General features: G+C 48.3%; 2 protein-coding genes and 1 pseudogene across 2 annotated transcripts in view; all 3 read right to left on the reverse strand.

Moving 5' to 3' along the window:
• Positions 1–378: 378 nt before the first annotated feature.
• Sh3d21 (SH3 domain containing 21) lies at positions 379–14,457 on the reverse strand. Its single transcript, XM_028885441.2, is given in 17 exon segments — positions 379–557; positions 637–697; positions 784–1,417; positions 1,420–1,639; positions 1,792–1,886; positions 1,976–2,025; positions 2,115–2,208; positions 10,542–10,584; positions 12,384–12,470; positions 12,570–12,670; positions 12,803–12,848; positions 12,936–12,991; positions 13,148–13,238; positions 13,411–13,529; positions 13,760–13,820; positions 13,913–14,070; positions 14,155–14,457. Coding segments are annotated over 17 exon segments (1,980 nt in total). The 5' UTR covers positions 14,159–14,457; the 3' UTR covers positions 379–497.
• On the reverse strand, positions 11,612–12,166 carry LOC114704281 (annotated as a pseudogene).
• Positions 14,458–15,019: 562 nt separating the features above from the next.
• Thrap3 (thyroid hormone receptor associated protein 3) overlaps positions 15,020–25,499 on the reverse strand; it is a 37,876-nt gene continuing 27,396 nt past the window's right edge. Inside the window, exons 6-11 of the mRNA XM_028885440.2 lie at positions 25,312–25,423; positions 23,538–23,622; positions 21,779–21,966; positions 18,970–19,165; positions 18,283–18,426; positions 15,020–16,588 (exon numbers count right to left, since the gene is read on the reverse strand). Of these exons, the coding sequence (XP_028741273.1) occupies positions 16,367–16,588; positions 18,283–18,426; positions 18,970–19,165; positions 21,779–21,966; positions 23,538–23,622; positions 25,312–25,423 (947 nt within the window). The 3' untranslated portion in view covers positions 15,020–16,366. The remainder of the gene's footprint in view (positions 16,589–18,282; positions 18,427–18,969; positions 19,166–21,778; positions 21,967–23,537; positions 23,623–25,311; positions 25,424–25,499) is intronic.

Raw genomic sequence — 25,499 nt, forward strand, 5'->3', positions numbered from 1 at the left:
CTTAGTGCCTGAGCGAAGCCTGGAGTTCGCTTCTGGGCCCAATATCATTCCAAGTGAGTGGACACAGGAGTTTCTTTGGGCAGAGGCTAACCGGGAGGAGCTGGGCCCAGAGGAGGCTGACTCCACCCCTCTAGCGCACAGCTGGGTTCCTGAATCCAGGAGGGTCTGGGCCCCTCCACCCTGCATCCAGCACAGGGCCAGCGTCCGAAGGAGACTACCCCCGCCCCCAACCATCCGGTGGATAAAAATAGCCTTGCACAGGCCTTGAGAATGGTAATGGGAGCCACATGTTGGCCAGATGTGCCCAAGAGAGAGCGCCAGGAATGCGGAGGGCGGTGTGCTGACTGGCGGCCCCGCCTCACACGGACCAGGCTGGTCTAAGAGTTCAGAGTTTTTACTTCCTTGGAGTTTCTCAAAGCTTTGTGTAAGGACAGGGGTGGCCCGAGCAGGATGGACGTCCCCTCCAGGTCGGGCTGAGGTTCTGCCTGAGCCCGCCCTCATTCTGTCTGTGTCTGCGCGTGTTTGAAGGACTTCGGGGTCCTCTGCGTCGTCTGAACCTAGTCGGGAGAGGGCGTGAGGGACCGGAGCCACTCACTGGCTACTGCCCTCCCCCGCCCGGGTCCGCATTTCACCCACCTCCAGCGACTGGAGCTTCTCTCTCTCGGTCTTCAGTTCCTCCCAGACGTCACTCAAGCTTCTGTCTGTGGATACCAGGTTCAGGTGAGACACTGGACCCTTCCCTTGGTCTCCCGCCCACCCCACTCTGCATTACTGCCCACTTACTCCATCTTCAACTCCAGACGCTCCAGCGCGTTCTTTAGCGACCCCACCTCTTTCTTTAACGATGCTACATCCGTATCGTCATTCTGGGTTTTGGAAGAAGGTAGTGGGACCACAGGATGAAGTGTGGGAGCTTCTTCAGGGTCCGGAATCTGCTTGATAATATGTGGCACTTGGGGAGTGGGGACTGGCTCTTTCGGGGGCACCTGCTTTTGGGGACCCACCCCTTCGGAAGGCGGCTCTTCTTTGGGGAGTGCCTCTTTCAGGGTTGTTTCATCTTTGCCTGGTAGTCCCTCCGGAGAGGTGGCTTCCTCCACGGCAGATTCATCCTTAGCCCTGGAGTGGGCTAGGGAACTGTCACCGTGTTTGATCACACAGCAGCATCTCACTGAGGTGTCAGACCGTTGAGGGTGCTCTCCTGGCACCTGGATGTCATTTGGAGGGGCAAGAGACTCGGACCCCTGTGTGGTTTCTTCTTGAGGCAAATGCTGGCACTGAGTGTTGTCCCTAGAAGGGTCCTCTTCAAAAAGCATGTGCTCCGGGGTCAAGATCTTGACCAGTGCAGGGGTACTGTCCGCATGAAGGGCCACCTTTGGGTCAACGGTTTCATCCTTAGCTGGGGCTTCTAGGGCAGGGCCTCATCCACAGAAACGGCACGCCCTGTACCGGCAGCCTTGTCTACGGTGGTATTCTCTGCAGTGGGAATTTTGTCAGAATTCAGGGCTTTCTCTGGAACGGGGTTCTCTGGAGTGGAGACTTTGTTGGGAGCCAGGATCTTCTCTGGGCCAAGGGTCTTATTATCTGGAGTGCGGGTTTTATTTGTGGAGGAGGCCTTTCCCGGGCTTCTCTGGTCATCCTCCTGTGGTGATGGTAGGGATGAGGTCTCCGTTGGAAGCTGGATTCCTTAAAGGAGCTTTCTTGTTCCCCTTGGGATCTTTCACCCTTACACAACACACCTGTGGGAACCACCTCCTCCCAGGCGTCCTTTCTCCCATATATCCGGCCCCTCACCTGATTGAATACAGAATGCTGTTGGGAAGCCTGGGTTCTGGATCGCTTTCTCCCTGGTTGCCTGGGTCCCCCATTGAGGAAGCTGCCATTGAAGCCTATGAGAGTAAGACTTCAGAGACCCAAGCTCATCCATCCCTGCCCCTCAACACATCCCTGTCTCCCACTGTAGGAAGGGAGCCCTTACCGGTGTCGCGGGAGGGGTGTTTCTGGCTGTCCCCACTGGGTGTAGATATCCTGGAACATATCTCCATCAGTAACACAAGACCGGGTGGAAGGGGTTTCTCCTCTGTACCCCCCTCCTCCCCAGTACCCCACCTCCTTACTTGGTTTTGTTAGGTGCCGAGGCAGCTGCTGCCACCCTCTTGACAGAGGGTAAGGATGTTTTGGGCATCAGCTTTTTTGGTTCCTTAATAGGAGCTGGGAGGAGAGAGAGAGGAGTAATGTCCACCTGCCCAAGTCCTTGGTGATGTATGTCTTGTGCTGTGCACAGAAGCCTGATGGGAGACGAATTCCGTCTGACTTTGGGAGACTACCTCGGGCTTAGGGAACTATGGAACACCCCACTGTGTAGCACCCCAAAGGAACACAGCAGATAGGTATCAGGAAGGCTTTGTGGGGGAGATAGCTCTCTATCCTGCCAGGTTTTGATCTACTCTTTGAAGACCTGTCCCCTGCTTGGTGCCCATAACAAGTTCTCTCTTTGGTTCAGCCTTCGTTTCTTGTTGAACTCCCGCCCCCTCCCCCACATACCTTTTTCCCCAAGACAGAGTCTTACTTTGTAGCTCTGGCTGTCCTAGAACTCACTATGTAGACCAGGGTGGCCTCAAAATGCAGAGATCCGCCTCTGCCCCCCAAATGCCAGGACTAAAGGCGCTCCACTATACCCAGCTTTAATTTCCTCTTTCTAACCTCACTGGCTTCCACTGCTGTCTCACACCTTTATGTGACCGCACCCAGTCTTCAGGGTTTAGTCATCATCAATAAACCGATGATGCCCAAATCTCCATCTCTGTGACCACTGTGAACTCTCAGTCATGTCCAGCTGCCCTCTCACCAAGGTCATGAGCTCAAAGGATGAAGAGATTACAGAGACTAGGTCTCAACAAAACAAAACAAAACAAAAAACCAGTTCAGCACCTGCAACATGGTATTTAGAAGCAAGTTCATGTCTCCCATACCCCAGCCCAAGCCTTCCTCATTTCCAATCTCATGATAAGGCTGTGAGGAACTGGCTTTACTTTTTCTTTTCTTTTGTTTGTTTTTTGAGACAGGTTTTCTCTGTGTAGCCCTGGCTGTCCTGGATCTCACTCTGTAGATCAGGCTGGCCTCAACTCACAGAAACCCAGCCTGCCTCTGCATCCTGAATGCTGGGATTAAAGGTGTGTGTGTGTACCACACCCACTAAGAATAGATACACACCTTCTGAAACAGGGTCTTACTAGTTATTGTTACCCAGGCTGGGCTCAAGTGATCTTCCTGATACCTACAAATAGCTAGAAATATAAGTACAACCAGGACAGCCAGCAATAGTATAAATTTTTAATTTTTTGTTATTTTGTTTCTGTCTTTTGAGACAAGGTTTCTCTGTGTAGTTCTGGCTATCCTGGAACTCCAAAAAAAAAATTTTTTTTTTTTTTTTTTTTTTTTTTTTTGAGACAGGGGTTCTCTGTAACAGCCCCTGGCTGTCCTGGATCTCACTCTGTAGACCAGGCTGGCCTTGAACTCACAGAGACCCACCTGCCTCTTCCTCCTGAGTGCTGGGATTAAAGGCGTGCGCCACCACCTCTCAGCACAATTTTTAATTTTTAAGTAAACCTTCTAAATATCTCTGTGTGCTTATGTGCATACAGTGCATACAGATGTGTAGGGCAGAGGCCAGCTGAGTGAGGGGAGTCATTTCTCCTACGTGTGAGTATCCGGGACCAAACTCAAGGTCACCAGGCTTGAGACCTTCACCTGCTGAGCCACCTCCCCAGCCCTCCAGACTGCAGTCTTAAATGCAGTGATCTGGATGTCATGGTGCATGCCAGAATCCCAGCCTCCTCCAGGATGTGGAGTTAGAATGCTGGGAGTTCGAGGCCAGCCTGGGCTATGTCGTAATACCTTGACTAAAAAAAAAAAAATCTCAACAGCCAGGTGCACACCTTTAATCCCAGCACTCGGGACTCGGGAGGCAGAGGCAGGCGGATCTCTGTGAGTTTGAGACCAGCCTGGTCTACAGAGTGAGTTCCAGGACAGCCAGGGGTACACAGAGAAACCCTGTCTGGGGGGGCGGGGAGTAGACAATTGGAGCCCTGAGGCCGGAAAGTGTCACCCTGTGTTATTTCTGTGGCTGCGACAATGTCTTCTTGATAAAAGCAACATCGGGAGGAAGGGGTTTGTCCAGCTTCCAGGTTAGTTTATTACTGTGAGGAAGTCAAAGCAGGAAACGTGAGATCCGCAGACAAGAGCAGAGAGAGAGTAAACACACAGATCCTTCCCTGCTTGCTGTCTCTGCCAGCTTTCCCCTCTTGGGCAGCTCTGGACTCCCTGCCCAGGAACAGTATTACCGTCGTCCCGTGCCACCTTTCCTTGGGAAAGCCACGTGGCTGGTGGGAATTGGTGTCCTCTGGCTGCTGGCAGAAACAAAACCAAATCCTCCTGGAAATCTTTCTGAAGGCTTGCAGGGCTCCCACAGCTCACATCAAGTCATGAGCTCATAAAGGCAAAAAAGCATGCCAATAGGGCCGGCCGGCCACTGTGAGCAATGAACAGACCCAACTCATCACACATGCGGGAATCATCGGGTAACACGGCACAACCAGGTAAGAAATATTGGGGGTTAAGGCTGTATAAGCCACACAGGGATTATCAGGAAGAGCCGGCTATGAAAAGCAAACAGAAAACTTTGTAACTACAGATGACAGCAGCATTCCTGGAAAAATACACAGTGCAAGCCCATGACCTACATGTGTACAGACAGGATTTAAAGTACAAGTTAAACAGCAGAGGAAACCCAGCCAAAAGCTAGAGAGAGAATTACTAAATGAGAAGGGGGGGGGGGAGATGATTCAGACCAAGGTTCTCAGCGAGGCTATAATGTCAGGTTCAGGGGATCCGATGCCCTCTTCTGGCCTCCGTAGGTACTGCATGCATGCAGTACACAGACATACATCCAGGCAAAATACCCACACACATTAAAACAGGAAAAAAAAAAAAAGGGATGACAATAAAATGAAGATAGAAAAAATTTTACAAAATGATACTTATTTTACTTATTATTACTATTGATATCATCATCATTTTTGGTGTACTGGGGGTGGAAGCTAGGGCCTGCCTCATGCTTGCCAGACAAGGGTTCTTCTATCACACAGCTATAGCTCCAGGCTTAGCCTTTCATCTAGAACATAAAGAACTCCTGAAACTCAGTAGTAAGGAGCACAACCCAGCTGGAAAGCGCCTACGGAGCCAGTAAACATGAAAAGCTTCTCAGTGCCGGGTGGTGGTGGCACACACCTTTAATCCCAGCACTCTGGAAGCAGAGGCAGGCGGTAAGTTCAGGGGCCAGCCTGATCTACAGAGCTAGTTCCAGGACAGTCCAGGGCCACACAGAGAAACCCCATCTTCAAAACAAAACAAAACAAAACAAACAAAAGCTTCTCAGGACCATGAAGCCCCAGAGGAGGGCAAATCCAAACCACAAGCCGCCCTTCGGTCCACCAGCACGGCTCTAATGAAGACCTCAACAAGCATCGATGTGAGTATGGAGAACCGGAGCTCTTCATACACTTTCTGGGAGGAGGACTGTGAGTTCAAGGCTAGCCTGGATTAATTGGTGAGACCTTGTCTCAGAGATCCAAGGCCTGGGGGTGTAGCGCCACGTCAGAGCACTTGTCTAGCACGCACGAAGCCCCGGGTCTCCACATTGAAATAAAGGTGTGGTGGGGCTGGAGAGGTGGCGGGTGGTTAAGAGCACTGGCTGCCATTGCAGAGGCCTGGGGTTCAATACCCAACATCTACACGGAGACTCACAACCATCTGTAACTCTAGTTCCAGATGATCTAACAACCTCTTCTGGCCTCCACAGACACCAGGCACAGTGGTGCACAGCCATGCATGCATGTAGGTAAAACACCCATACACAGAAAAATAACGAAGCCTTTCTCACCCACCCCTCCAGACAGGGTTTCTCTGTGTAGCTCTGGCTGTCCTAGAACTTGCTCTGTAGACCAGGGTGGTCACAAACTTAGAGATCCACCTGCCTCTGCCTCCCACGTGCTGGAGTTAAAGGTGTGTACCACCACAGCCCAGCTTCAAAACAACTAAGTTTTTAGAGAGAAAGAAAAAAGGGTGAGGAGTAAGAAAGAGAACCCAGTCAGCAATGTGCTTGCTATGGAAGCCTGAGGACGGGCAGTATATCCCCAGCCTACATAAAAAGCTGGGGCATTGCAGTGCATGCTTGTGACCCCAGAGTCTGGGACATGGAGACAGTATCCCCGGGTTCACTAAGTCAGCCTAGTCTCATCAGCAAGCTCCAAATCCTAAAGACCTTGCCCTCAAAACCAAAGGTGGCGGGTGCTTCCCATGGTACCTTTCCCACTCTCCTGAGTTCTCACTTCTCCTTAATAAGTATTAATGAAGCTGTGCTTACTCTGCTCAAAAACGAGAAAGAAAAAAAAAAGGTAGAGTGACAGTGGGAAGATGCTAAAGTCAAGCCAGGGCCTCTGCATGCACACAAGCGGGTGAGAACATCCTCATAGCCACAGGCACGCGTGCATGCGCGCTCTCTCTCTCTCTTCTTCTCTCTCTTCTTCTCTTCTCTCTCTCTCTCTCTCTCACACACACACACACACACACACACACACACACTCTTCTACTGAGGACTATGATCAGTGGGTAAAGCACCCGACGTGCAAGTGTGAGGACCAGAGTTTGGATCCCCAGAACTTACACAACATGCATCTACATGCTTTTTTTTTTTAAGCTGAGGATCAAACCCAGGGCCTTGTGCTTGCTAGGCAAGTGCTCTACCACTGAGCTAAATCCCCAACTCTCAACATGCATCTACAATCCCAGGACTCAAGGGCTGGAAGATGGCTCAGTGGCTAAGTGTACTTACTGCTCTTTGCAGAGGAGCTGGGTTCGATTCCCAGTATCCATACCAGATGGGAACACGCATATAAACACATAAATAAAAAAGAATAAGGAGTTGGGGATTTAGTTCAGTGGTAGAGAGCTTGCTAGGCAAGCGCAAGGCCCTGGGTTTGGTCCTCAGCTCTGGCAAAAATAAATAAATAAAATAAATAAATAAAAGCTTAAAAAAAAAAAAAAAACCAGCACGCCTACATCAAGATGGAAGGTGGAGACAGGAGACTACCTAGAAGTATTTCAAACAAGACAGAGGATGAGGACGGATGCCCAAGCCTCCACACCCACGCCATGGGACACACGCACCTGCACTAACACAGAAACACTTGCATACACAGAGATAAAGTTCTACTGATCTCATTCAGAACATGGGCAAATTAGTGGGAAAATATCACATCTTTTCAAAAGATTCAGATAAACAATTTGGGAAAAATTCAATGCCAATTTTTAATAAAATCCCTAAGGATACAGGCTTGAGACACAGTTCAGTGACAGAGTGGTGGCCTAGTACCCAAGAGGTCCTGAGGTCAAACAAAGCCAACCCTAGGTAGAAATAGAATGAGACAGAGAAGACATTACTGCTGGAAGGGAAGAGAGAAGCATCCATTTGCAACCAGGCATGCTGGGATGCACCTGTAATCTTAATATTTGGGAGATGGAAGTGGGCAGATTAAGAGTTCGAGGCTCCATGAAACCCCATCTCAAAAGAAACTAAGAAAAAAATAAATAGATGGAAGCAAGCCATAAACGGAAAGCCTAGAAAGACAGATTTGGGGGGAGGGTTTGGGGAGGTAGGGTCTTGTCATGTAGTTCTAGCTGACTAGGAACTCACTGTGTAGACCAAGCTGACATCAAACTTGCAGCAATCCTCCTGTCTCGGCCTCCAAAAGTGCTTAAGATTGCAAGCGTGACAGAACCAGTTTTGAGGAGCTGAGTTTTTCTTTTAATTTTTTTTTTGAAGATTTATTTTCTTATGTGTATGAGTGTTCTGCCTGTGTGCATGTATATATGTGTGCACATGTGTACACAGTGACTGCAGAGGGTAGAAGGGGGTCAGAGTTTCTAGAACTGGAGTTATGGATGGAGTCAGGACCACCATGTGGACAACGGGAACCAAACCTGAGTCTTCCGCAAGAACAAGTGTTCTGAGCCAGGCAGCGCTGGCACACACCAGTGCTGGGGAGGCAGAGGCAGGTGTGAGTTTTAGGCCAGCCTGGTCTACAGAGCAAGATCCAGGACAGCCAGGGCGACACAGAGAAACCCTGTCTCAACCCCTTCAGATACGAAGCTGAACATTCATATCACTTTTCGGCATTTTGGCTACGACACTGAACACTCAGGGCTGGAGACAGATGCAGTGATTAAGAGCACTGGCTGTTCTTCTAGAGGACCATGTTCAGTTCCCAGCACCGACACGTGGCTCCCAACTCAAGTACAGCAAGGGATCGAATGCCCTCTTCTGGCCTCTGTGGACACTATCCATGTAGTACATAGACACACAATCGGTGTAAACCAACCAGCCAACAAAGTGTTGAGTCATGTTTTCAAATGCTAGATATGGTCATTTAAGATAATAGTTCCAACTTATAAAATTTTACCATATCAAATTGTTTCTTTCCAAAAAATTGTGTTTTATTTGAGATACTTTGGTTATGTTCATTAAATAATGGCTCTCGCCCTCTCTGTTCTCTCCTGCCCCCGCTATCTCTAGCTCCCTCTTTCTCTGCTCTCTGCATGTGCTTCTTCCCCAGGCCTGGTTTCTTTGTCCCCCATCTTCCACCTAATAAAGCTCTGGGGGAAAAAAAAAAAAAGTTCTCTAAAGAACCTCAGATCAGCTTCAGCTCCTGGGCAGCTACAGTATGGGATCTGTGCCCTCCTCCACAAACAATGCTGCTTCCACACCAATAAACCCCAAATGGTTTGAGATGGAGCCTAGAGACGGGGACCACAAAAACTTCAACCACAAGCCTCCTCCTATGACTGGGCTTCTGGATCCCTCTTTCCTCCTTATTCTTATGTTTGTACCCTGTGTCTTAAATGTTTTATTTACTAAACTTCGCCCTATACCCAAATAAAATGCTCCGCATGAGTTCTCCAAATAGTTCTCACCCTACAAACAGCTCCATTGGACCCAAAACATCTGCAAAAAGGCCTCTTAGACGCCATGGAGACATTCATCCCTTTAACCCCAGCCAGACATCCGTCCTGTTTTCCCCTGCCCCCTTTGACGCTCCGAAGCTCCCTGCTCCTACTTTAGTGCGACAGTCTCAGCAATGGGACCAGTCACTGTCACCTTGAATCAGCTCTATGCCCACTTTCTCTCACAGACCCACTCCATCTCCCTCCCCAGCTCCCCCAACTTTCCTAGAAAATCTCTCCATCCTACGCTGTAACCAAACCTTCTGCTTACAGCCCTCTAATGATTATTTTCCAAGTCTTTTCAGGAATACAGGACAACTGCCCAACCCATTGAAGCTGACGATCAAGTTTTCCTGCTGCCACATGCCCAGAGGACCCTTCTCTTCCATGGACCCCCTCTGACAAATTGTCCCTCCTCAGCAGAAAACAACTATAACATCCCTGCCCTTCTTTTATTATTCCTTTTAATTTTTTTTTTTTTTTTTTTTTTTTTTTTTTTTTTTTTTTTTTAGACAGGGTCTCACTTTGTAGCACTGGCTGTCCTGGATCTCGCTCTGTAGACCAGGCTGGCCTCAAACTCACAAGAGATCTGCCTGTCTTTGCTTCTCAAGTGCTGGGATTAAAGGCGTGTGCCACCACTGTCTGGCCAACATTTTTTATATCCTCTCAGAGTTAGGAACGATAGTTTCCTGCTGAAAAGACTACATTTCCCAGCTTCCCGTGAGGACTGCTAAAGTCATTTTCATGACTCCATGAGGGGCCACATCCCATCTTCTGGAGGCATTTTGGCTATCTGCACATGAGGTGACAAAGATGCCCTCTTGCCGTGAATAAACATGACTCTGCCTAAGACCAGACCAAGTCTCTCTCTCCCCTCTCTATGGGTACCTTTCAATAATCTAACGACAGCAAGCATCTACTCACCTATGGACTTTGATGCATAGATCTAAGGCTGTAATATAGAGCTCCGTGGTAGAGCACTTGCCTACTTTGTGCAAAGCCCTGGGTTTGATCCTTACCACCACCACACCAGGCTAAGTGACAGTCAGTGCCAAGATCCACACAGAACCATGAGCATATGGACACACACAACTGGACTCACACAGGATTCACATAGTTCTCACAAGAGCCTTGACCCTTCCTCTCCCCACGGGAGGACGTTCCTATGGTGTATTGGACCAGTGCAGAACTACAAGTCTTTATGGACAACCAGAAACTGATGGGTCGGGGCTGGAGAGATGGCTCTGAGGTTAAGAGCACCGACTATTCTTCCAAAGGACCCAGGTTCAATTCCCAGCACCCACATGGCAACTCACAACCTGTCTGTAACTCCAGTTCCAGGGGATCTGACCTTCTCACACAGACATACATGCAGGCAAAACACTAATGTTCATAAAATAAAAAATAAAATAAGAAACTGATGGGTCTCCCTAGAACAGCCCCTCTACCCCATGCTCCCCAGACACACCTGACTCCTCACTTACCTGACTCCCGAGTTATAATTTTCCGTGGGATCAGCTTTCTGATCTAGACAAAAAAGAAATATGAGAATCCAAGGACAAGTCCCAAAACTTCTAGGTCCAGCCTCACTTAGGGGTGACCCTCTAGCTGAGTTCAAGCAGTTCCATAATGTCTGTTGTTCTATTTTTTCTTTTGTTTGTGTGTGTGTATAATGTGTGCACTATTGTGTAGGCAAGAGGTTGGTATAGGGAATCTTGATCCCTCTTCTACTTAATCCCCCGCCCCACCCCCCAAACAGGGTTTCTCTGTGTAGCTCTGGCTGTCCTGGAACTCTGTAGACCAGGCTGGCCTGGAGATCTGCCTGTCTCTGTCTCCCATGCACTGGGATTAAAGATGTGTGTGACCACCACCACCCACAAAAAAAAGAGAGAAAGAAAAAAAAAAAAGATGTGTGTGACTAATTTTTTAAATATTTATTTATTACATAATTATTATATAGTATTCTGCCTGCATGTGTGCCTACATGCCAGAAGAGGGCGCCAGATGTCATTATAGATGGTTGTGAGCCACCATGTGGTTGTTGGGAATTGAACTCAGGACCTTTGGAAGAGCAGCCAGTGCTCTTAACCTCTAAGCCATCTCTCCAACCCTCTGCCTAATTCTTTAGGGTAGAGTCTCCCAATCAAATGCAGAGCTCACCAATATGGTTTGCTCTGCCTTACTACCTTCCTGAGGCTGGAAACACAGACGTGCTGCCATGCCCATTTGCTATTTCCATGGGTTCTGGGGGATCTGAAACAAACACTTAAGCCTGAGCCACATCTCTTCAGCTTATCCCTAGTTGTTTTTAGAGAGTTCTGCGTCCCTTTATCTATTGATCCAGCAAATGCCATGATCCCCGACTTTAAATCTTTTTTTTGGTTTTGAGACAGGGTTTCTCTGTGTAGTTTTGGTGCCTGTCCTGGATCTCACTCTGTAGACCAGGCTGGCCTGGAACTCACAGAGATTCGCCTGGCTCTGCCTCCCGAGTGCCGGAATTAAATCCATGTGCCACTGCCGCTGCCTGGCCTTTTTCCTATTTTTTTTTTTTTTAAACAGATCCTGCCTCAAGTTTATTTGTAAAAACAGCATGGGGTCCTGATCATCTGCAAATAGTGTGTAGGTGTGTCACACCAGTCGATCTGTCTGGCAGACAGAAACCTTTTCTATGGGGCCTTCACAGGGGCTGGGCACCTTTGGAAGCCTCTGCCTTGGTTTGAGCCTTGGGCTTTGGTTGGCAGAGCCTACGACCCTTGGCCATGTAGCTTCTAATCCGCTTCCCGAGCTTGGGGTGAGCGATAAAAGCGAGATGGCTGAGCTTGCGGCTGGGGCCCTTTGGCATCTTGGGCTTCACTGCCTTGGGCTTCACCAGGGCCTTGATGGCCTCTGCATGCGCACTCACTGCCTTTGCATTGTTGGCCTGCATCTTCTTCAGGCCTTTCTTGTTGTGCTTCTTGGCAAAGCGCATGTTCCTCAGGAACTTGGGGTCCACCCCCTTAAGAGATTCGTATCTTTGTGACCGGGGTTTCTTGATACCATTTCTGTGTCATTTTCGAGATTGGTTGTGTGTGGTGTGGTTCTTGGACTCGGCCATGTCGGAACGGTAACCCGCGGCTCCTTTTTCCTATTTTTTGAGTCAGGGTTTCTCTGTGTAGCCCTGGCTGTCCTGAACTTGCTCTGTAGACCAGGCTGGCCTCATACTCAGGGGTCCGCTTGTCTCTGCCTCCCCAATGCTGGGACTAAAGGGGTGCACCACCATACCCTGTTTCCTGATGTTTTAAAAACTAGCCTTCTCTCTGTCCTGCCAGCGTCTGGCTCATACTCACCGGGGGTGGTGGTAGTACAAAGTTGTCTGGAAACACCCCTCGTCGGCCTTGGCACTCTCCTTCCCACCAGCCCTTATCCGCTGTTGTCTGGTTGAGAAACAAGCCAGTAGGGAGATGAGCCTCATTCAAGTCCCTCTGGCCTGGGTCCCCCTCCTTACCCTTCTGTACCCCCCAATCCTCTCACACCTTTCTCAGAACTTTCACCAGGTCCCCCTTGTGCAGCGCCAACTCATCCGGGGCCTCAGGCTGGTAGTCAAACAGGACCCTGCAGGTCTCAGGGCAGGAGACTGAGGGAAGGACATTCTACTGTGGAGCCTCCCCCATCAACCAGGGGCTCCCTCCAACTACCTACCTGATTCCCCGCCCACAAGGCAGGGTGTGGCCTGGCACTGTGGGAGGGACTCTGGCGAGACACTCACCTGTCCGCAGGTAGTCTGGAGGGCTGTCATAGGTCAAGTTGCTCAGCTAGGAGAGGCAGAACAAAGGAGGACTGAGATGAGCCTGGAGCCATTTTTAGAACTCACTGGCTGTGTCCACCCTGACCCACTTTACCTTAGGAGGCCTCGGTGGATTAGGGATGATTGAAGGCATGTCTGTGTTTCCAAGGCCTGGAGAGGGACAATGAGGTTAGGGAGGTGCTAATATTTAGCTAGGTCCCCGGGAGGGAGAGGGCCAAAGGGGTCAGCAGGGTCAGGAAGGTCACTGGGAAGATCACTGAAGATTGCAGAGTCTGGTCCCAGGGTATCACAGGGTCACGGTCTCACTTGGGGGCCCACTGTCCAGCAATTCCACAAAGTTGGATGGGAAGGCTCCCAACTGCCCGTTCTTCTTCCCCAGCCACCAGCCGTCCTCAATCTGGGGAGGGGGGAAGGATGTGGGAGCATCTGGTTCTGTCCAAGAGTCACTGAAAGGATCATCTTCTCCCCAGCTGCCTCCCTTCCCATCGCCCCCACCCTCACTACAGTCTCCTCTGTTTGTGAAGAGCTCTAGCATTTCTGCAGGTCCTCTCACCGTCACATCCCCTCACCTCCTTTATCACTTCCACAATCTCCCCAGTTTGAAGCTTCAGCTCGTCTGCCTGCTCTGGATTGTAGTTGAAGTTCACTTTGCACCATCTTTGGGGGCCCCGAGAGTTGACGGATTGACCTAGGCCAGACAAGCAGGGGAGCAGCTGGAGCAGGTGGCCCTGTCCACTGGGGAAGGGGCGGGCCTCCCGAGCACGCCCTTTAGTAGCTTCAAGCCCCGCCCTTTAGCGGCCGGAGCATTGTACTTGGAGCCAATCAGGGGGCTGCCCAGTAGCTCCGCGGCCCCTCCCACAGTCGTCACGCTCCACGCGGGCAGTGATTCCCCCCCCCCCCAGCCCAAACCCGACTCACCGCGGCGGCGCGCATAGCGCGGTCTGGGCTCAGTGATGCCCCGCAGGGCCTCGGGAATCTCCTGGGAAGATCGCGTAGGGGCGGCATTCAGCGGGAGGCCCGGCGCTGGACCGGGCCCGCTCCCCGCTCGGTCTCACCCGCACCAGGCCTCACCTGCACCAGGCTCTTGGGAAAGACACCGCGGTGGCCCCGCAGCTCCCCATGCAGCCAGCCCTGGGCAGCCCCTGCGCGAACCTGCCGGACCACGTCCCCCGGCGCCAGGCTCAGCTCGTCCTGCGTCTGCGCACGGTATCTGGCCAGGACCAGGACCTCTGCGGGCGGAGGGCTGGCTTAAGAAAGGCTGGGGGAACGTCCCTGGACATTCAGAAGAGCCACCCCGAGACCAGCACACATACCCATGACTTCTGGGGACCCCTGCACAGCCTCTGAGGCTGGCGGTCGAGTATTGGGAGCTCGGAGGGCGGGCCGCGCCGCCGGGCTGTAGACTGGATGAGGCGGGGACTCAAGTCATAGGTCAGGATCCAGGTGCTAGGAGTGGGCGGCCTGGCTCAGCAGGTTGGGCCTCAGTTCAGGGTCTCAGCCCAGTGCGAGGTTAACAACTTTTCCTAAGGGCTCTTCCGCGACTACTAAATTCTACTTTGGCCAAGTCTCCCAACCTAGGCCAGTCTTTTATACATTTCCTGGCCCACCCTCTACTGGCTTGCACGTTCTTAGCTGCAGGGGAAGGTGGGTATAGGTACATACCAGGGCGGGGCTATTCCAGAGAAAGCGCTCCAGAAGTAGAAAGTGGTAGCTCTGTCTCTGAAAAGCTATGACCGGTATATTCCAAACTTCAGAACCCCACTGGTGGAGCTTTGATTCGAGGCCTGGTTGGGTTTCTGACAATTGTTAACAGATTCTCTTTTAGCGAAGGCAGGAAGAACCAAGTCTAGTCAAGCCCAGGGCTGGCAAGAGTCTGAAGGTGAGGGCCCAGGCTCACCTGTAAATAATCTCCCCGCTGGGTGAATATACAGCGGCCACGTGACTGCAACCTTGACCCCTGCCTCAACAGGAAGGAAGCCAAAGTCCTTGCTCCTTGCACTACAGGGAAGTTTGGTTCTTGGCTATTAAAAGCAGAGAATGCAGGGACTCCACTGAGAACAAGAGGCCCATCTCCCCGGGAAGAAGAGCAGACTGTAGGTTTCCTCAAACTCGTGTGGGAGGTCCCTACCACCCCAGGGCGGCTCATGCAGGCATGAGGACGACAACGAACACAGTCCATCCACATCGGTCACTTCGTTTATTGTTTTTATTTGCAGGAGGAGTTGAAACAAAAACTTAAGGGTGTTTTTCTTTTCTTCCCTAAACATGAATCATTCAGGTAAAACCAACTTAACTATAGAAATTAGCAAAGGGGAAGTAGTAACAACCCACGAGCAAAGGCTGGGGGAAGAGGAGTTGCAGTCGCATAGACCACGTGCACAGAGACCATATGCACATAGACCATATGCTGTGTTCACCTGCTCGGGACCGCCTCCCCAGAAGGCAAGCACAAGGACCCTTTTATGAGGATGTTCCCCCCCCCCAAACATCTGAAAGTGTTTCAACTCAAAACTTAAGGTTAAAACAAACAAACAAACCAAAAACACACAACCCCACAAACCACCCAGCCATAACCACCATCCTTAATCGATCATAGGAGTTTCTTTTCATTTTATAAAAAGATCAATAAAAAATATTGAAAAAATTCTTTTCTCATCTTATATTTGTAAAGATAATAGAATTCAGAAGTTTCTTAGAAAACAGACCAGAAACTGCCCTCCAGTTCCCTCCCTTTGCTGAGGACCAGCAGGACTACAAAGTGGAGGATCGCAGAGCTGCTGGTGGACAATGGGAGCCCAGCCCAGGAGAAACCAGACAAGAGCAGGGTGCAAGGGGAGGCTGGGAGCAACTCCACGTGACACACGGCTGTGCAGAAAGGGGACGCAGGGTGGTCAGAAAGGCCTTAAACTCCTCCGTGACATACAAAACCGGTTTCTACAAAGATCCAAGCAGTTTGGTCCCAAACTGAGGCAAACACTTCAATGTTTATTCACATGCTTTGTTTTCTCTTAAGAATCAAAGTTGCCCAAATTAAATCTTTCTGCTAATATCACTACATATGCCTTAAAAAGAAAGAAAAAAAAAAAGGAAAGAAAAAAATATGAAGGATTTTTAAAAATCAGGACAGGAAAAGACTGAAAACCAAGTTCATCCTCTTAGCTCCAAATGAAATGAAATTAAGAAAACTTGGTTTCTAATAGGGAAAAAACAAAACAAAAAAACCCAAATCCAAGCATCAGCATCATTCTCCCTACCCTGCCCCCACCCCACACACCAACAACAAACAAGAAACGGCAGGAGCCCACTCTATTGTGGGTCACTCAAAACATGGGCCTGATCCTAGGCTGTGGCCAGTATCCTCTGTCCATTGGGACAACACCAGGGATGTGTACTCTGCTGTCGTAGGGTTCTGTGTGGCTGGTGGGTGTGGGGTGGGTTTGCAGGATCTTCTGGAGGCTCCCTGTTCACTCCACCAGCCTCTCCCAGCGCCTTTCTCCCCGGGGAAGGGCTCCGTCGAGAGTGGCCCTACTCAGCCGTGGGCTGTAAGCTGTCCTTCTCTTCTCTGTTCTCTGTCCCGCTCTCGTCATCTTCAATCTCTCCTTCCTCCCCACTGAACTTGTCGTGGGCCCACTTGGGGCTGGTACTGGATTTCCGGAACATGAACCGACCCCGACCCCGGGGGAAGGCTCCTCGGCCACGGCCACGGCTCACCCACTTGTCACTGCCTTCACCTTCCCGGTCGTCATGCTGCGAGGAAAGAGATGTCATCAGTGCCACTGCTCCTTCTGTACCCATCCACACAGGCCAGAGCCTGTGCCCAGCCTCCTTTTCTGCCCTTCGCCCACTCTCCTACTCCAGAACTGCCAGACTCAGATCCAAGAGCCCCACAGGGTACCTAAGGACTCTAAAGCAATAGTGTGGACATTACAACCAAGTGTTAAGAGTAATAGAAAACCTTGACAAAGCATCGAGACAGAGGTGTCAGCTCACTGAAATCTCCTGTCCATCCCGCCACTATCAATATCGTGTAATTGAAACTATTGTTTAGAACACTTTCTCTGCTTTTTAAAAATAATTTACTATTTTAAATTTTATATGCATCAACCAGTGTTTTAAGCCTGCATGTATGTCTGTGTGTCAGTCAGATCCACAGGAACTGGAGTTACAAACAGCTGTGAGCTGCCATGTGGGTGCTGGGAATTGAACCCGGATCCTCTGGAAGAGCAGCCAGTGTTCGTCCGCCCCCCCCCCCTTGGTTTTTCAAGACAGGGTTTCTCCGTGTAGTCTTGGTGCCTGTCCTGGATCTCGCTCTGTAGCCCAGGCTGGCCTCGAACTCACAGAGATCCGCCTGGCCCTGCCTCCAGAGTGCTGGGATTAAAGGTGTGCGCCACCACCACCCAGCCAGTGTTCTTTACCACTGTGCCATCTCTCCAGCCCTAGAACACCATTTCTCAAAGGAAGAATCTACCAAGTCCATCACACTACCATGTGAACTGGCCATTAGACAAGGAAGAGCAGCACACAAAAGCCACACTGGGGCCCCAGTGCTCTCCACCACTCCCACCCTAGCTCCCCTCTTGTAGCGCACCCCCTCTTCACTAGTATGAAGGAGGCAGTGTCACAGGAGGACAACCTACATCTTGACAACCCCTGTTCTGACGTCTTGGGGGAAAGTGGAGTAGCTTCTGTCTCATGCTTAGACTCTACTCACTCCACAGTCTCAGCAGTCCACTACAGAAGTCATTCTAAGCCAGTCTTAGGCTCCTGGAGGTCCGTTCAGCTGACTGCCAGCTGCGCCTGTGCAAGGCTGCAGTGCCACAAGGACCACATCAGCTTGGCAATGCTCCCTCCCTCCAGTGGCAAACAGAAGCAGAGAAGGGCCTTTCCTTTCACAGCAATCCCGCACCTATTCAGGCCCTCTAGAAGCTTCAAACTGGCTTCCAACAATTAGGCACAACCCCCAGGAATTACATGGGCTTGGACACAGGCCTGCTGAATCACACCAAGGCCAACTGAGTTACTGACTAGGCAACAGCCCAGCATGGGAACGATCTACAACTCAGGTAAGAGAAAAAAACCTCAGCGGCATTCATTATGGTAACAGAACCTTCTTTCCTCCAACAGTTCTAGAGCTGTTTCCCTGTCAATCTAGTAGTAAAGGTTGACAAGAGGCTGGGAGTAAGTGAGGAGTCAAAGTTCACAGGACAAGAAAGGCAACAGTAATATTTCTTGTTTCTTCTGGAATCCAGAAACAGCTCCAAAGATAAACTGACTTGTCCCTCCAGGGAAGAGTCATCTAGCTAGCACTATGCTAACACATGCAGAGTGCTCTAAGCCTGTACACAATTTAACACCGTCAGACAGACCAATTAAAGCCTTCAAATCAGCTACTGTGTGCCAAAGGCTCTCTTGGCCCTTCCTGGTTAGTCCCAGACACATACCAAGTAATACTTCTTGCTTTTGGGTGTGTACTCTGGATCCCATTCCTCTTCCCGGTTTCTCTTTTGAAAATCATTGTTGCTGTTGTTGTTATTGTTACCAGAATAGTTTCCTCTGCCCCAACCTCTCCCTCTTGCTCGAAATTGCTGTAGAAATAAAGTAAGCAAAAGGAACAAGTCCATGTCAGCAGCAGAAAATCCCCTGCCTTCTGTTCAAACAGTTCAACTAGTTTCTACCCATTTCTTTCCTAGACAGTTCAGGGGGAAACATACACATGGCCAGAGAGAGGGCCTTCCTTCAAGCAAGATCAAGGTAATGGGGGAAAGTTCTGGGATGGGAAGCTATAAAAGGCTTAGGAGTGATTTTTTTTTTTTGGTTTTTCGAGACAGGGTTTCTCTGTGTAGCTTTGCGCCTTTCCTGGGACTCACTTGGTAGCCCAGGCTGGCCTCGAACTCACAGAGATCCGCCTGGCTCTGCCTCCCGAGTGCTGGGATTAAAGGCGTGCGCCACCACCGCCCGGCTTTAGGAGTGATTATAACAAAGAAACAAGTGAACATAGAAGCTTAGGGAGCCAAAGAATCGACAACTGGCTTGCTTAGCCTAGAGGCAAAAGAACTGATATCCTACTGATGTTCAGTCAGGACTAGAAGGAGCCGGAGGCTCAGAGAAAGAGGGAGGGAGGCCCTTACAAAGGTTCCCCGAGCTCTGCCGCCTCTTTCATTTGGACCCACGAAGTCTTTGGTCCCCAGTCTGGATTTGTCAAAACCTGTGGTGCTCTCCTCCCTCTCCTCAGCTTCCTCGGGGTACTCTTCTGCTTTGTAGGAGTGAGACGACTGGGAAGAGGAAGAAGAGGACCTAGACCGGTCTCTTGCTCTGCGGTGCTTCCTACATGGAGAAGGAGGAGGAGGAAATCAAGACTGGTCCTGGCAGCCCCACAAACTACCAAGCAACTAGGTTACCACCAACCAACCTATTCACCCCAACCCAACCAGCAGACCTGGGGCTTCCTCCTGGTTTTGTGAGTCATCTTCAGTGACATATCTGTTTCTAAGCTTGCCATTGAGTATGTAGCAAACAGAAAGAACATGAGACACCCATGGCCTCCAGTATCATCAGTGTAACACGTGACCCAACAGAGAAGGCAAGTAGGTCTGTGGGCGTCACACTGGCCGGTTCTGACACTGCAGCAAACCCCTTCCTTCTGTTAGTGTGCTCTAACTCCTGGGACTCAAAGAAATGCTGTTTTGCAGACAAGTGCAAGGGGGCGAGAGGCACTCTAAGATGAAATAAAATGTCCAAACACCTTACTAGTAAAACAAGTATTCAACGGTGACCAAAGATTTCCACATTACTCAGTTTACAGGTGATAAGAGCTGAGCCGAGTCTGGACTCAAAGCCAGTCCTAATTAGCCCACTAACTCTACACCACACCTCCTACTGAGCTGAAACAGGTTGTACTGTTAAGTCTAGAATGTGCAGCAACTCTTCCTGGAGTCGGATCTCTTCCTTTCCCTTCATCTGGGGGAAATTACAGACTAGACACATAGATTACTAAGATGACTCATCGTCTACACTACAGGTCGGTGCTGGTCCTACTAGAGGTAACAGAGGAGGTTACTAAATGACCCTGAGGTGTCCGGAGGTCTCCCTTGACTGACAGCACTTCAGGGCTGTTATCAAGAGCACTTGTTTCACTCTCCACACCCACACGACAGCTCACAACAACCTGTAACTCTAGTCCTGGGAGCCAATGCCCTCTCTTGGCCTCCTTGGGCACCAGGGGCACACATGGTACACAGACATATGAGAAAACATTCAAACACATTTAAAAAAAAAAAAAAAATCACCTTGCCCCGATCCCAGTTGTTTTGGTATCTACTTAGGAAAACTCCACATTGTTGTACTTTTCATAATCAGAAGGTGAAAATCTAACCACTCTATTACTCAGTGCTATTGCAGAAGTTTTCAGAAATAACACTCTCAAGGGGTTTCAACTCGAGCCAGGCAGTGGTGGTGCACACCTTTAATTCCAGCAATCCGCTGGGCTCTGCCTTGAGAGTACAGGGATTAAAGGCGTGCACCACCACCGCGGGCCCTGAGGTGCTTTTTACAAATGAAGAACAGAGAAATAGCTAGAGGTCTCTGTTCCTGGGAGTGCACCTGACACCTCAGTCATTTAGTAACCTCCTCTACTACCTCTGGTAGGGCTGGCACTGACCTCTAGAAACCTGCTCTCAGGAACTTTTTGAAGTTACATTGCAACTCAGGGGTGGGCATATTTCAGAAATATCAGATTTACTCAATTCTGAGGTACGTGTAGGGATTCACCCCCTTTCCACCAGTGGCAATGTAGTACACACTTATAAACCCAACACTTGGGAGATGGAAGATGATCAGGAATTCAAGATCATCCTTAGCTGCTGTAGAGTGAGTAAACCAGCCTGAGACATAGCCTGCCAGCTCAAGTTCAGAACAGCAGAAATGTTGCTTTTTCAGACAGTGAAAGCTGTAACTCGGCTCCATGTAAGGAAAGGTGACTGAATCCAAAGAACCTTCCACAATGTGTGCGCCAAGGCTGGTGCAGCTCAGCTGGAATGCACTTGCCTATCATGTACAAGGCCCAGGGTTCTCTCAAGCACCCCACCCCCCAAAAAGGGCGCAAATAAAAACGTCATGGCATTGGCATGTTATGTTGTCCTATATAATTTAACAATGCCTGCTTTGTTTAAGAAATATTTGGAACACCACTTTTGAACTGTCTGTGAAACACCAACAATCCTGTCCTATCTAGTTTCAACTGATTCTTTAACCAGTATTTTTATTCTAATGTGTTAGATGTAACAGTCTTTTATTCTAATTTTTATTCTAACAATGACTTTCTAAACTCTAAGCACACTGAGAAAATGTTCAATGAGAAATAACATGGCCAAAAGACCTGTCGAACAAACTTGCCAATTGACTCTCCACAAATCCTTGCAGGCATTCATTTCTTGCACAAAGCCTTCTTTGGACAAAGATAACCTTACTAACCTTACTTAGATATGTAATTTTTATTTTCTTTGTCTTGACAGGGTTTCTGTGTAGCCTTGGCTGTCTCTGTAGACCAGGCTAGCCTCAAACTCACAGAGATCCGCTTGCCTCTGCCTCCTGAGTGCTGGGATTAAAGGCGTGCGCCACCACTGCCCAGCTTAGAAATTCTATTTTCAAGCTAGGAATGAAGATGCTGCAGATGTTGTTTTAGTTCCTAGCCCCGGAGTTCTCTGGATGAGAAGACCTGGTGTACCCAAAAGGACAAGTATTGTGTGCTCTCACGTAATCCCAGCACTGGAGGGGCAGGGTTTGAGCAACCTGGTCTACATAGTAAGTTCTAGGCCAGCAAGGGTTTCATGTTCACACTCTGAGAAAAGGTGAAAACAAACCACCACCAACAAAGCAGTCTGGTGTGAGTAACTGAGACTTGACTCTGGAATCTAGGGAGAAAGGCAGGGCATCACGTACTTCTGTTTCTTTGATCCTTTGTGAGTTTTCTCTGTTTTCTCAGTCGATCTTTCTCTTGAGTGGCTAGAGTCTCGGGAATCCACCGACTCTCTTGATTTACCTCGCTTAAGATCTCTCTCCTTATGTTTTTTACGGCGCTCAATATCAAGGCGGAGATCAACAGGATCATCTTTGTATTTGCCTTCAGCCTGCCGAAAAAGATGTCAAAATTAAGGTTTTTGGGATCCAGACCTGCTAACTTACTCACTCTCAAATGTGGTTTCTATCAATGGAGGCACTGGGAATCTAAGAGCCTCACCCCAGCCAGTTTGTGTTTTTTAAAAAAAGAATAATCAAGGTGCTATCTTTTGAAAATGCTGTATGTGAATCTTACTTTGTTTCCTGTGTCCCAATGGAATGCCTCTGGCTAGGTGTATATGCCGAAATGGTCAAAATCAACTCTGGAAGGTGTTATTAGGCTTATAGGAAATGTTCACTTCTCCCTATCTAAAGTAGCCACCCACTACTGTGTGGAATCACCTTAAAGTATAAGAATAAGTTAATAAGAATAAGTTAAGACAAAAAAGCAACACTGGCCAGATCACCTCTGCAATGGCCTTCAATAACTCCAGCAAACTTCCTGAGGGCAAATGCCTACGATGGCTTCAGGGACATCATGTACTAGGACGTGTCTAACGGAAGTAAGTCCTTGCTAACAGGAAGCTGTCCACACTGTATCAACATATACATGAACCACAAACTTTCTGATGTAATATTTGATTTAAATAGCAAGAATGATAGGAAGGGGGTTTATTATTTTATCAATTTGTTCGGAGACCCTAAGACCTCTATAGACTCCCAAAGCCAATAAGTAAACAAATAAGACAACAAAGGACAATGCAGCCACACTCCCTCGGCCACTGGACGGCATCACTGAGGAGCTGACTGTTAGAGGCATGGAGCACAGACTTCTGCTGCTTCACTAGGGCCAGGCTGAGGGCATGTGGAGACAGGGAAAAGGGGTGGAAGATGAGAGACGGCACAAGAGTGCCTCTCAAGACTTTCAACCAAAAAGACAAATTTGTTTAGAAAATTTTAAAACAGTATTTTAAAAAAGGTTTCAGTAGAACAGCCATCTTACTTCAAATTTCAACTGTATATATGAATGATGGTCAATAAATATTAAGATCATAAAAACTCCATCTATATATTTCACAGTAAAGACTGCATAAGTCTAATCTTTTAGTAACAGTTTAATGTGCACATCATTGCAAATGTAGCCAGGCCATTTTAAAGTAACAGTAATTGACAGATGATATGGTACAATGTTAGGGAAAAACAAAAAAGCGCACCAGCTGTTGAACACAGTCTACTGAGTTAAGATATGAATATTTCACTCTGCTCTGACATGCATGTCTTTCTGAAATCATGGTTGGAAATAGTGCATGTAGACAGTTGATTTGATAATACTTACAAGCAGAAAAATATCACAAAAAGTTTCTTCTCTCATCATGGGCACTTGTTCCAAAACGCCTCTCTTTTTTTTCTCAAGCTCACCTCAATAGACTCTGGGGTCATTTACCATATTCTAACCACTTCACAAAGGTTGTTGATACATTTTAATAAAAATTAACCCTTTGTAGTTCATTTTTAGAATTATGCCCATCCTTAAAAGAAAAACACAAACTTAAGTAGAGAGTAATTTAAACAAACACATTTCTGTCAAGTTCATGCCCAACGCACTCATTAGGTTGGAATTACTATCAAAGCAACAGTTCACCTTGTAGCCAGCTTCCCGGGGACTTTTCATTTCCTCGTGAGTCAAACCATGTTTTCTGAATGTACTGGGGGAAATGTCTATCCTCCTAAAATTAAAACACAGAGATTGTGGACTAGTCTACAGAACAATATCGGTTAACATTCTAGATCCTAGGGTGGGTAATGGAGTCACAGACAATTACTTCCCATAGCTTATCTGTTATTAGTCATATCCTCCTCCTTTTAGTGTATATGCCTAGCATGCATTCTATAATTGAGCTAGACCTGTAACAGAAACATGTCTCCTCCTAAGAGAATTAAAAAAGTAGGTATTATATTCATTTATTCATGTGTGTATATATGTGTGTCTTTAATGCACAAGCTACAGCAAATGTGTGGAGGTCAGAGGACAACTTATGGAGGCAGCTCACTCCTACAATATGGGACACAGGATCAAACTCACTAAGCTTGGCAACATGCAACTTTACCCAGTGACCCACCTTGCCAGCCCAAGTTCCTTTATTTTATTTTGGGGGTAGGCAGTACTAGGGACTGAACTCAGAGCTGTGCATATACTAGGCAAGCACTCTACCACTGAACCACAGCCCCAAGCACTTTACTCTTTCCTGGTTTGTTTTATTTTGCTTTTTTTCCACTATGTAGTAGTCCTAGCTGTCCTGGAACTTGCTTTTCAGACCTGGCTATTTTCAAACTCAGACCTGCTTGCCTCTGCCTCCCAGTGCTGGGATTAAAGATGTGTACCACCATGCCTAGGCTGTGTTCTTTCCCGATAGTGTTAATAGTTAGCAAGGCAGATTCAATCTTAGATTTGCTTATAATCATGTCTACTGCCCTGAATACATGCATATGCTCTGCTAAACTTAAAGAGTAGTTTAAGTTTGAGTCCAAGCACATGGGCCCATTATTTCTCTGTAATACTAGTTCTAGATGAGAAACTGACCTAGACTGACACAGACCCTACCAGATGCTAAAACTATGACTGTTTTACAAGATTGGTCTTCCATGGTACTAAGCTGATTGAATACTCGGGAATTACAGGTTTCCAGACAAGATCTCCATGTGTCTAACACATTCCCTCAATTACAAGGGTTATTCTTTAAACCTGCTGGACCCCCCCCCCCAAGACAGGGTTTCTCTGTGTAGTTTTGGTGCCTGTCCTGAATCTCGCTCTGCAGGCCAGGGTGGCCCCTAACTCACAGAGATCTGTCTGGCTCTTCCTCCCGAGTGCTGGGATTAAGGCGTGTGCCACCACTGCCCAACTCCTGCTGGACCTTTTTTAAACCCCTTAAGATAAGTAACTTTTAAGCTTCTCCCTCAACCCTCTTTCCTAGCAAATTCTCCTAAATGAAATACATGAAATAGATAGGATTGCTTAAAGAAGTTAGTACTACAACTTTCAAAACACCCTTTCCATTCTCAAATACAATGTCCCCAGATATCCAAGAGTCCTAGATAATGTTACCCTAAATTTTGGATCAAAAGTATATTAGCAGGAGAATGTAACAAGGTTGGTTTAATATCAAATGACAAGTTTATTTTTTAATGATTTCTTTATTTTTATTTCATATGCATTTGTGTTTTGCCTACATGTCTGTCTATACGAGGGTGCTGGATCCCCTGGAGTTACAGACAGCGGTGAGCTGCTATGTGGGTGCTGGATATTGAATCCCCTGAGTCCTCTGGAAGAGCAGTCAGTGCTCCAACACCAAGCCATCTCTCCAGCCCCCAAACGACAAGTCTTTATCACAACCCCAGTGTAAGGCTGAGGACCTCACCTGTGTATCTCTGGGCTTTTCTTATTTTTAGCTGCTTCTTGTTCATTTCCTCTCTTTAGGTATTTAGTAAAGCGTTCATGCAATGTCATTCCAGAGGATCCAAAGTGATGTTCTGTTAAGATTTAAAGAAATACATGAATAAGCTATCAAGGGCAGATACAGTTAATGCCCAATGAACCTGAAGCCAT

The sequence above is a fragment of the Peromyscus leucopus genome, chromosome 2, assembly GCF_004664715.2.
Source record: "Peromyscus leucopus breed LL Stock chromosome 2, UCI_PerLeu_2.1, whole genome shotgun sequence".
In the NCBI taxonomy this organism is placed as follows: Eukaryota; Metazoa; Chordata; class Mammalia; order Rodentia; family Cricetidae; genus Peromyscus; species Peromyscus leucopus.